Source organism: Strigops habroptila, chromosome 2, assembly GCF_004027225.2.
Source record: "Strigops habroptila isolate Jane chromosome 2, bStrHab1.2.pri, whole genome shotgun sequence".
In the NCBI taxonomy this organism is placed as follows: domain Eukaryota; kingdom Metazoa; phylum Chordata; class Aves; order Psittaciformes; family Psittacidae; genus Strigops; species Strigops habroptila.
The window spans coordinates 16,820,457-16,831,762 of record NC_044278.2 but is presented as its reverse complement, the minus strand read 5'-3'; the positions used below and the strand labels follow the sequence as shown (position 1 = coordinate 16,831,762).

The following is an 11,306-nucleotide window of genomic DNA, read 5'->3' as shown; positions in this document are numbered from 1 at the left end:
CTTCATGGCATGGATTTAACACAGCCTTTTGGTTCTAATTTTGATTATTCCAAACTACAGGATAATACTAGTATTCCCTGGCATACTATCCACTTGTCCAACAATGTGGTAACATCAATCATGCACAAAATAACAGAGGTGAGAGGGTTTTAAGCATCATATAGTGCCAAGGGAAAATTTGTCGTGTATGTTTTCTATCAACACATATCAGTTCTGCCGTGAACTACTGCTTTATGCACATTTGTTTATTGTATTTATATTGCTGCTTTCTGACAGATTGTTCATTTCGGCAGTAGACATCTTGGACAATTTGCTGACTGAAAAACCAAAGTACACACACATGCACACAGGCACCCTTCCCCCACATGTCTCTTACAAAAATAAGTTCTTTTATTGCTGAACAAAAATATATAGTAGCTTGTACTGGACCTGCTGGAGGAAAATACAGCTGCTCCTGCTCTGACAGTCTGCAAAAGGAGGAGACTAATTTGAGAGGTTTATGGATCCCTCGTGCTGCAGCACAGCCTGAAACAGCAGCTTCCAAAATCGTCAGGTTGCAGATCCTTCAGGGAAAGACAGTGACGTAGTCGCTGTCATCGATTTCTGTAAAGAAAGCAGTAAAGTAAAATAAAAGAAGTTGTGATTGCAAATGGGTCCTCTGAATGAGGGTATGTAACTAGGGATTCTCTGTAAGCTGGGAATAAACATTTTCCAGGGAATATAAGTGAGAAGGAAGAATGCTGAGGTTCTCTGTCCATGTAAGCTGGTCTCAGAGGACACTTAGCAACTATTCACCCCAAACCTGTCAACGGAGTCATCTTAAAAAAAAACCCAAATGAACCAAACCGTCCCCCCCACAAAAAAAAACCGAACAAAAAAAGGCAGAGCTAAATTTCTCACCATCATAAATTACATCCTTTCCAGACTTGAACCTCTGGCTTCTGTGCGAGGCCTCTTGTTTCTTCACTGGGTAGTGGAGGTTTATTACTAGGCCTTGATTTGGCTTTTCATAATTGTATATTAGGTCTTTTAATGTTCGGAAGATGTTCTCTGGAAAACCTTCAGAAGTCTGCAAAAGGAAAATAAAGTTTGTTTGCAAGTGCCCTTCACATGGAGACACCTAAATGAAAGAAAGGATAAGTTGTTTCTGGTTTACCAAGGGGCTGTTTTGCACATAGATTTGGGGACAGAATGTTGCACTATCCTTTAAACGCTAGGAACACCTATGAGGTGGCACGGTGTAGCGCAACAAGTGTGAAGTCCCTCACCACCTTTTTTTTTTTTTTTTTAATAAAAAGAACATCTGTTTAAAATATTGCCTCAGGTATGTGCTGCAGCAATCTACTACAGCAGAGTGTTGAAGAGTGATGGCATTACTCTGGTCTCTGAATACAAATTCAGGGGCAATATATGTAGTTCTCACTTAAAATAATGCATTTAAATAACTGTTTGAGAAGCAGAAGCCAAACGTTTTACAAAATATCAGCGTTGTCAAGCAAAAGACACGTGCAGAAGCCGTGGATGTGCCAGAGGATCCATGTGAAAGTCCCCAGCACTAGCTTTCACTTTTAGGCAGGAGTTTATTATTTGTCCAGCTTTGTGACTTTCATTGGAGACTCCCGAGGCCAAACACAGAGGGTGGCACTCGTAGGCGGCGGAACAGTGTTGTCACAAGCTGTTTTTGAACGTTTGGGTTCATACATCTGGACTGAACTGCTTCCACAGCACAGCCCTGCAGTGATCTGTGCAGAGACTTTGCTTAGGAAAAGTGGGGATGTTTGTGGTTATGGCATTTTTCTTTTAAGTAACCATTACGCATGCTTTCCAGGAGGTGGCTAAACATCTTGCTCCTCATGGGAAGTGGTGACTAAACTCCTTCTCTGCTTTAATTTGTATGCACAACTTTGCTTCACCTATTAAACGGTCTTTTATCTTGAGTTTCCTCACCTTTGCTATTCAAGTTCTCTTCCCCCCACCCTGTCCTGCTGGGGAGGGAGCAAGCAGCTGTGTGGGTACTTAGCTGCTGATCAGGTCAGACCACCATACTCTAGGAAGTTTACAGCTGAATCTGGCCCTTAAAAAACCTGATCAATATCCCCTTCACCATCAATACATTATTTCAGCCTATGATGTTAGTAAGACAAACCAATCTGACTTAAGAATTTGAAAAACAGACCTCACTTGGAGTATTGTGTACAGTTCTGGTGTCCTCAACATAAAAAGGGCATGGAGCTGATGGAGCAAGTCCAGAGGAGGGCCACGAAGATGATAAGAGGGCTGGAGCACCTCCCGTATGAAGACAGGCTGAGAGAGTTGGGGCTGTTCAGCCTGGAGAAGAGAAGGCTGCGTGGAGACCTCATAGCAGCCTTCCAGTATCTGAAGGGCGTCTATAAGGATGCTGGGGAGGGACTCTTCCTTAGGGACTGTAGTGGTAGGACAAGGGGTAGCGGGTTCAAACTTAAACAGGGAAGTTCAGGTTAGATATAAGGAAGAAGTTCTTTATAGTGAGGGTGGTGAAGCACTGGAATGGGTTGCCCAAGGAACTTGTGAATGCTCCATCCCTGGTAGTGTTCAAGGCCAGGTTGGACAGAGCCTTGGGCAACATGATTTAGTGCGAGGTGTCCCTGTCCATGGCGGGGGGGGGGGGGTTGGAACTAGATGATCTTTGGGTCCTTTCCAACTCTAACTATTCTATGATTCTATGATTCTTGGCAAAACCTTGTCAGGAAAATTTGGGTTGAAAACACTGGATGTGTTTGAGTTATTATCTGCTGATAGGCATGACAGCAAACTGCAGCAGAGTGGCTATGGTCCAAGTAGATTGGTTTGTTGACGAAGAATATTCTTCTTCATGGGAAATTGTGTCTTTCATACTCAGTTAAAACCACTAATAAGCAAGAAATTACCAGCATATGAGAGCTTAGTGTGTCCTTTATGGAACGAGTTCCTCATTCCACTTAAACGCTACTTAACTGTTGGCAGTCCTCTTGGCTGTCCTACTACAAGCGGAGGAGTGAGCCAGCTTTTTAAGTGTTCTCTCACCATGCCAAAGGAATTGATTTGATGCAGCCTGCTCTTACACTTATTCAAGCAATGAGCAGCATTATCTGTGGTCATCACTTCAGGAGCCTCAGCATCACACAGAATTAAAGATAGGTCTCTCTAAATCAAAAAGATCATTGCAATACTCCAAATCCCTATAAGATGCTGGGTGCAATGGCAGAGTTTTCAAATAGCAAAAGCTAATTAGGAACAGGAGCAAGAAACAAAAGTGATAGATTTTCTTCAAAAAGAAATGGTCAAATCAGAAAGCAACTGGTCAACAAATAACAGATCCACTTAGATTGTAAGGGAATTCTATTTCTAAGCTCATATGTAATAATAAGCATAACATTAAAAAATCAAGAATTGAGTAGAGAAGAAAGCAAACTTAGAAATGCTTGCTAAGGTAATTTGTTCATGTATACTGAATTTTTAAATCAAGAAAATGACATTTAGTGCAATCTTTACAGAAGACATAAGAGTTACTTACCTGTATTTTAAAATATCCTTGATGTTCCTTGAAGATGCGGTAAGTGTAGATGACTTTTTCAAATCTGTGAAAAACATTGTTGTATACATTATGCTTTTTATCAACTCTCAGGCCACTGCACCTTTCTTAGTCTGCTACAGCTGATCTTGTCAGCCAGCTTTTGGTTTTGCTTGTATCTGAAAGAAAACTGCAATACAATAAAGACACAAGAGCTATAACAGAGATCTAACTAGCTACAAAACCAAAAGTGAGGTGCTTTTCTTTCCCTGAAGTCATACCCTAAGGGAAAATGGGCTGGCTTTCAACTAATTACCACATTCATAAGAGAAGCAGTCACCTCTCAGACTGATCTACAGCTGAGAACACGGACAAGAGATTCACATGGGATGTGACACAAGACTGCAATGCTGTATGGAAACAAGCACACTGGCATGGAGTGATGCCCTGAAAGACTGTCTTTGTGAATATCTTCTGTCATATTGACAGAAGCTGGGAAGGATGTTGGGGGAGAGAGAAAGAAAGAAAACCAGATTACTCCAAGTAACGGTAACAAATGGTTCTGTAGAAAACTTACAGTTTACCTTTCAGATAAGATCTGCTGGCATTTCTCTGAAGAAGAGAATAGGTGAGGAGGGTTCCATGGAATACACAGGAGTGTGAAGCTGCAGAATGTTTTTCATGTAATCTGCTTTCCTTGTGGGAGCCCTCAGGTAATTGTGGCGCTATAAATTCACACTGTTATTGCGCCCATGCTGCCCCACACAGTAACCCTTTTAGCTGTCTGAACCTTCATGTATTCCAGATGTGATCATGTACCAGGCTACTTCAACCTAGATTATGTTTGATTTGATGAGAGCATAGCTAGAAATGTATATGATACTGGACATATACTCAAGAGCATGTATGATATTAGGGACTTAACAGAGGGCTGAGCCTCTGACCTCTGCTGCCGAAAGCAGACACTGTGGTGGAAGGAAGAGACACCACATTGTTAACAAAACGTGATACTGGAAATGTCTGCAGACAGCAGGTAGTATTAAAGACATGAGAAGTTTACAGTAAAATTGAATGAGACAGAAAAGCAAAACAAGGAAGCCTACAGTTTGCAAAATGAGAGAACGTTTCATATCTTGAAGTATAAAATTACTCTTACCAGAGGCTTCAAGGAACTTATGAACTAAATCTAACACAGGCCTTTATATAAGAGCAATTTTATTCCACAGATATCCCATCCTCTTATCTATCTTATCTTCTTCATGTGTGATACATCCTTAGACTTCATTTTGTAGGTTTATCACAAGAAGGTTGTTGAATTCTTGAAGAGATGGTAGCAGAAAATGGCCTTCAGTCACCAGCACCCAGAAAATGGCTGCTCAGGTCCTACTTCTAAGAAAATCTTTTTTCCTTTGCTTTTCACTGGTTTTTTTTTATTATTATTTTTAATAACATGTAGGTGTTGGAAAACTCAGGCTACTGACGGCTTTGGATATATTTTGTTAACAGAAATGAAAGCTTTATCAAACACCTCAATGGCAGCTATTCAGAAGATGAACTGGAGATCATGACCATGATCAAAAAAGGCAGTAAAATGACAAAGAAATATACACCACAAACAAGCAGGGGGAAAAAGTATCTGAAAACAAGTTCTTGTGACTGGTACACATGTTCGTCAGGACTTCAGCTGTAGCTACATGAATTGAGCTGTCATTTTTAACACTAAATCCTCACAGAGGCTAGAAGTCACATATTTTTTCATATTCATGAAAGAAAAAGCAACTAGTGTGGCACCAAGCTTAACCTTTACGTCAGCTAGCATCTGCCCACAATGTAATCTGTAGATGTGCCCTCTGTTGTAACTCATTGCACACACCTAAGTAGCCTTCACTTTCTCATCTACCCCTACTTCATGAGGTCTCAACAGCCATCTTCCCATGTCAGGGACTAATATTGTCATTTTTACTCTGTGCCAGGATTCCCATTTGTCCCTTCTCTCCCATGCTCCCGGCCCTCTCTGCACCCCCTAAATTGTCTGCTTCTACACCATACTGAAAGCAGGTTCCCACAGCTCCCTCCTAAAGGCTCTGTTTGTCCCAACTTGCTATTTCTCTTCTCCTTATTCTGTCATTTCATGGATCTCTTTTCTTCTGCCCACCAACCCCATAGTATTCCATTTCCCTCTCACACTTTTTCCCTTTTTCTTTGATTTGTTTCAAAAGAAATGCATTTCTGATTATTAATAAAATATTTTCTTCTATTTCTGAAGTAATTAGATGTGATGTTAACAATTTTTCATGTCATACTCAAACAAACCCACAAAAAGAGTGTAAAACCTCATAAGATCGGAGAAAGAAAGACTCAGACTCTGATTTACAAACTTTGAACACATTAAGAACAGATCAATTATATATGAAAAGTGTAAAACAGGCTTCTTGGAAGGGAAATAAAAGTACTATTCTCTGTGGGAAAAGGGAATAATAACTTGTCAATTGTATTGATTAAAGTTAAGGACTAGAAGTAGGTGTTCATTTTCTATGCCCATCTTGTTCATGGACCTGTCATATGAGTTCAAACAGGGCATTATGGCTTTCTGTCTCAGCTTGTGTTCTTACATCAGATAAAATTCCTTTGAAGCATATACTCTAGTTAATACTAGGGAAGAACTATTAATCTCAGAGAAGATGAATGCTTGTTTTTGGATCTATCTGAAAATTCATTAAAAAATTAGTATTAGAGTACTTACAAAACACAGAGACACAAGGCTCCTTCCAAGCTTTCACTCTCTCGTATTAAATAGCTACCATTCTTTCCCTTCTTGCTCAGCAATTCTTCACAGGTTCTTCTTGTTATCTTTCCATGAAAAAATGGGAGATCCATGGACAAAAGAAAACAAGGTCTCTTGCCTTTCAAACCAATTCCACAGAAAGTCAGAAGCCTGGCATTGAAAGAAGCCTTACTCTAAAAGCAGCTGAGTGCAGACAACCAACATTAGAGGTGCTAAGTACACACATAAGTTCATCTGTGCCGTTATCATCAACCAGTGAAATTGGTTACTGGCCTGAGCTTGCAGGTCACCAATGCAGCGAAGGCAGGAAATGGGAAATGGTTTGTGTGCACTGGTCACAGTCCACATGAGAAGGGAAGAGTCTTTTGTCACATTGTATCAGCAGACATTTGAGTTGTGTAGCGCACTTCCAAGCCATTCAATAGCTAAGTTGACACATAAGTATATTTTTAAGAAGTATGCTTACATTTTTAAGTTAACTTTTAGGTTTAAAGTGGTTCAAAACCCTGCAGATAGGCTTCTTGCCCATAGTTTTGAAAAATGCTGCTTGGTTTGATTCCTTTCCTTGCCAGACTTGCCTTCAACACACTTGTTCAATTTGAGTTTTTTTTGGTGAAAGTTAGTCAGCAATATCTGAGAATGCGATTTTTCAAAACAAAGCATTCTCCTGCCCCCTTCCCCCCCCGGCTTCATATTTTAAAGTATAGATATTTAATCAAGAAGTTTTGCTGTCTCTGTGCTATGATTCAGGAAATTTGGCAGGAAAGAGAAGGAGGTCAGACAGTGCCTTTTGTCACTCCTGGGAACTTGCTGTCAATTCAACAAGGACAGGATACAGCCACATGTGGAACTGTTGCTCCCTGATGGAGGAAATGCTGCCCAGCTCCATGGGACGTGTTCTCCCAGGCATTTTTTACATTCTCTGATAGAAGCCACAGACCTGTGGAAGAGCACACAGACTTGGAGAAGCAGGAGACAAGGACCAGGCTGAGCAGTGTTTGTGAGGGAGAGCAAATTGAAAGACTACATAAAGATGTGAGGGAAGCAGTGATTCAGAGGGCAGGAATGGCAGGAGAGAGAAAATCCTCAAAGGAGAGGAGAAGGATCTAGGACCCCTGCAATACAGCCCGTCCGTGAGGTCAAACCGGAGCCCAAATGCACAAGTGCTAGCACTGGCAAAAATCTTCCTGATTTCAAAACATGCTATTTGCACATTCGCCTCCCAGCTCTCACACCTAGGGCCAACTCCTTAGGAACTATGAAGTTCTTATGATGTGCCATGATTTCCCTGTTGCCAAGCTGCTCTGGTGACCCCTTGCCCTGAGGCAATGAGCCCTGCAATTTCTGTTCAGGATCTGGCATCCCTGCTGCCACTTACTCCATTAGCACTGGTGACATTGGCCCTGCGCAGTGCAATTCCAGGATCCACATTGCTGATGATCCACACAGAAGACAAGGGAATGCCAAAAAAACCCCATTTTGATATTTCCCGCTTCTTTTCCACAAATCCTCTCCCATTTCGCAACGCTCCAAGAAACTTGTAAAGTACTTGACAGTTAGGATATGGCCTAGCTACAGCATGCCTACAGAATCTCAGTTCTCCTCCTTTTGTGCAAATGATGTAGGATAAAGGATCAGGTCTGATGGTGGGGGTGGTCAATTCTATGACACCTATTTTATCTGTGTGTCACCTACCTCACTAAAGCCGTACCTTGGACTATGCTACAGGAATAAGTCAGGACTGTATAGGGGAGGGAGAAGTTAACTATAGGAACTCTTGTCTTTTTTGTTCACAATTAATAAGTGAATTTGAGAAAAGAAAATGAGTGTTTGTGATGTCCTGATCAGCCTGAGTCATGAAGCCATGGAAAACTCTTGGCAATCCTCTGTTCATGCAGAAGTTTAAACAGAGTTGGTCAAAATAAGCTGTAGAACTACACAAGGATTTTAATAGAGAAACAAAGTGAGAGATACAGTGAGCACTGACATCCTGACCACAGGGTGGTAAATACTGACAGAACACTAGCAAGCAAAAGCAGCAATATTGTATGTGCAGCTGTAACTTTCATGTTTCTTAGTCTGACAACTTTATACATACAAAAATCTTATATTGACATTAGTGTGTTTAACTGCAAGTTAATCATGCACGATACTAAGAGCATTTCCAGATGGCATCTTAGTTCAGGAATAAAGCAAAAAGGTACAGCTTTGTGTCAAAGAAATTTAGAGACCTAGAAAAAAAGGATCTCCTAAGAGAAAAGCCTAGAAATGGCAACTCCAGGGGGAAGCTAAAGCTGAGGTCTGTAGAGCAGTGGCCATGAATTACCAATAAAACAAGTCCCCATCCCCAAAGGGATAGTGAGAGTGGGGGGCAATAGTCCCCTTTCGCCATGCAAGCATCCTTAAGAGCATGTGGCAAAAGTTCTTGTTATCAAATACACCTTTACTTTCCTACAGGTTAGAACTGTTTGTGGCTTTTGTCTACGCATCTTATAAACAAAAGATTTCCATGAGGTATTTTGAGGTGAATCACTCTTCTAGAAGCCCAGCTCTGGAAAGGATGAGCAGCAGCTTCTCAGCCTCAGTGCTGCCCTGCTTCAGGCAGGTTCTCTGTCCTCTGCCTTGAGAGTAAAGCACAGAGGAAACAACTGCAAATTCCTCTTTCAGGAAGGTAATGACTACACGTTCTTCACAATCTTCCCTAAAGACCTCATTAGCTTGTCACTGAAACAGAAGACAATAATTTCAGTAGATCTTGCAGATGTGAAACTAAAAGTTACTTAAAGGGAAAGAGCAGCAATATTCTGCCCACTGACTCCTCAGTAGAGTACTTCTCTGATCGCAAAAAATCCTTGAGAAGCAGGAAGTGTTTGAGGAGAAATGGGGGCTCCTTTCTGCAGCAGTCACCATCCACAGCCTTGACCACCTTCCTCCTCAGGCAACACCAGGTTCATTCTTGCCCAGCCTTTTACTTCTCCTGCCAATGGCAGATGCAGCGTTGGCACCAGTCCTTAAGTCAGCATGCTTCTGTTTTATCAATGCTCTTCAGAAACTTGGAACTAGCTCTGGGAAAGATATGGTGAGGTTTGAGATGATACTGAGATCCAGGCAAAGGGCATCAGGCATGTGGAAGCAGGGAGCAGGGTCTCTCTGGAGAAAACATGCCAGTGGCAGGGAACGCATGAAGAGCAGATTCTGTGTGGGGCAGCAGGAGCAACAACTGGGGAGACTGGGAGGAACAGAACAAGGAGTGAGACAGTGGATGCAGAAACAAGAGAGAGGCTGTAAATATGGTCTGGTCTGTCACTAAACTGCAAACATGATTCAGTGGCCAGACACAGGAACTCCACATTGTGTCTTGCATGTATGCATATATCTACATATATATGCTTTGCTCTGGCACTGTGGGCTAGTTCAGGGCAAAAAAGTAAGGCTTTGGCAAAGACAAAACAGGACTTGCAGATCACAGCCTGGCACACCTGTTGATGGATGCTGTATCAATACGTGGAAGGCAGTGGGAGATGTCCTTGTCAACCACCACAAAGCTGTGCCACGAAGCCTCACCATGACTTCTACCACTCAGAATCAAATCTTTACCAAGTATGTTGGGATCACGTAACAGTATATCTCTGTGGGCCATTTTTAGCTGTAAACTCTGGGCAAGCATTTCCTAACAAGTATTTCTGGCTTAACAAGTTTAGCAAGTATTTTTGGCTTTCATGAACCTGCATACCCAGGCTGCATCTCAGCTGAGTCTGAGGAGTGGTCAGAAATACAAGGTGGTGGTATTAATTGCAATGAAATCTGCGTGTATTTCAGTTTATAGGCCAGGGGAATGTAGAAAGAGAGCGACACTGGGTTTCCTCACCACTGTTCACTGATAGAGACTTCTAGACTGCCTGATGTTAAGAGAGGCTCTTGTTTGAATAGAGGAGAACTGGCGGGGTTGTTGCCTACATGACAGTTAGGAGCAGAGTCTTTCTCAGTGAATCTGGGATACTGCATGGCATAACAACTTTTGTGCATCCAGAGTGGAGATGGGGCTTCTGGTCAGTGCAAAGGAGCCCTTTCCTGGAAGCTGCTGTAAACCTGCCTGGTGAAAACCACAGTAGGCGAGCCTGGTCTCATTTCTCACCTACAACTCATTCTCATGTTGTCTGTGTTTGTAGCAGTGACAGAGTTTGAACCTACTCAAATTCATGCTGTGGACAGTTTATGACAATAGGGTCTTTTCATTTCAGTGGAAAAAAAAGACCAGGAACTGCTCCAAATTCCATTCAGCTTCTGATAAGGGGCCTGGGAAGGTAGAATGGCAGTGATGCCCCAAGGCAGTGGGGCTTGAGATGTTGAGCCAGTCACACCAGGCTGAGCCTCGAGGCATTATCAGGCAAATCCTAGCTACACTAATCCAAACTGTTGCTGTTGTGAATCTGATCTTAAAATCATTTTACTCTGCTCCAAAATAGTATTAAGTTGTTTTTTTGCTTCTCATCCACTGAAGGAGGTCACAGTTCCTAGGATAGCCTCCTGCAGTGACTAACTAGCTTATCAGATATCAGAGAAAAGGAGAAAAAGTGAAATTCTTTTTCCTGAGAGACTGCCTGCTGGCCTGCTTCTACCCTGACATGGGAAAATATATCTAGATTATCCATTCCTAAAAATCACACCACTTACAGCCTTCAGTCTTGTGGTTTTTGCTGAACTAAGCGCAACCACTTCCTTCAGTCTTTTCCTACAAGCTGCATTTTCTTGCAGTTGTTCACTTTGCTTTTCTCTGACACCACTTTGGCTACTACTTCTATAAAATTTGATGCCTAAATTTGAATGAAACCTTTTGATTAGAAGAGCTAATCAAAAAGCTCTTTTCAGTTAGTTACTCTTCCTTACATAGAACAACTGTTACAGAAACAAGACCTGCAACATTTTGGCAGGAGTGTCAAGTCCTGATATATAATTTGTTTTCTGCCATACTGCTACCTTTACCCAGTTTCA

The 11,306-nt window shown here is 41.8% G+C and overlaps 1 protein-coding gene and 1 long non-coding RNA gene across 5 annotated transcripts in view; both read right to left on the bottom strand.

Moving 5' to 3' along the window:
• Positions 1-366: 366 nt before the first annotated feature.
• SH2D1B (SH2 domain containing 1B) lies at positions 367-6,531 on the bottom strand. The gene is made up of 4 exons (XM_030471820.1): positions 6,273-6,531; positions 3,533-3,596; positions 901-1,069; positions 367-603 (listed from the first exon to the last, which is right to left on the bottom strand). Exons 1-4 carry the CDS (start codon positions 6,404-6,406, stop codon positions 566-568), a joined length of 405 nt encoding a protein of 134 aa, XP_030327680.1. The 5' UTR covers positions 6,407-6,531; the 3' UTR covers positions 367-565.
• A 1,705-nt stretch (positions 6,532-8,236) lies between these two features.
• LOC115601593 overlaps positions 8,237-11,306 on the bottom strand; it is a 58,138-nt gene continuing 55,068 nt past the window's right edge. For all 4 annotated transcript variants that reach the window (XR_003989406.1, XR_003989407.1, XR_003989408.1 and 1 more), the window contains one exon: positions 8,237-9,543. This is a non-coding gene — a long non-coding RNA (uncharacterized LOC115601593). The remainder of the gene's footprint in view (positions 9,544-11,306) is intronic.

Excerpts from the sequence above, each read along its gene's own strand:
- SH2D1B (XM_030471820.1), bottom strand. The coding sequence starts at position 6,406 with ATGGATCTCCCATTTTTTCATGGAAAGATAACAAGAAGAACCTGTGAA. Across the intron at positions 1,070-3,532 it reads AAGGATATTTTAAAATACAG|ACTTCTGAAGGTTTTCCAGA; the intron begins GTAAGTAACTCT and ends TTCCTTTTGCAG. Across the intron at positions 604-900 it reads AAAGGATGTAATTTATGATG|AAATCGATGACAGCGACTAC; the intron begins GTGAGAAATTTA and ends CTTTCTTTACAG.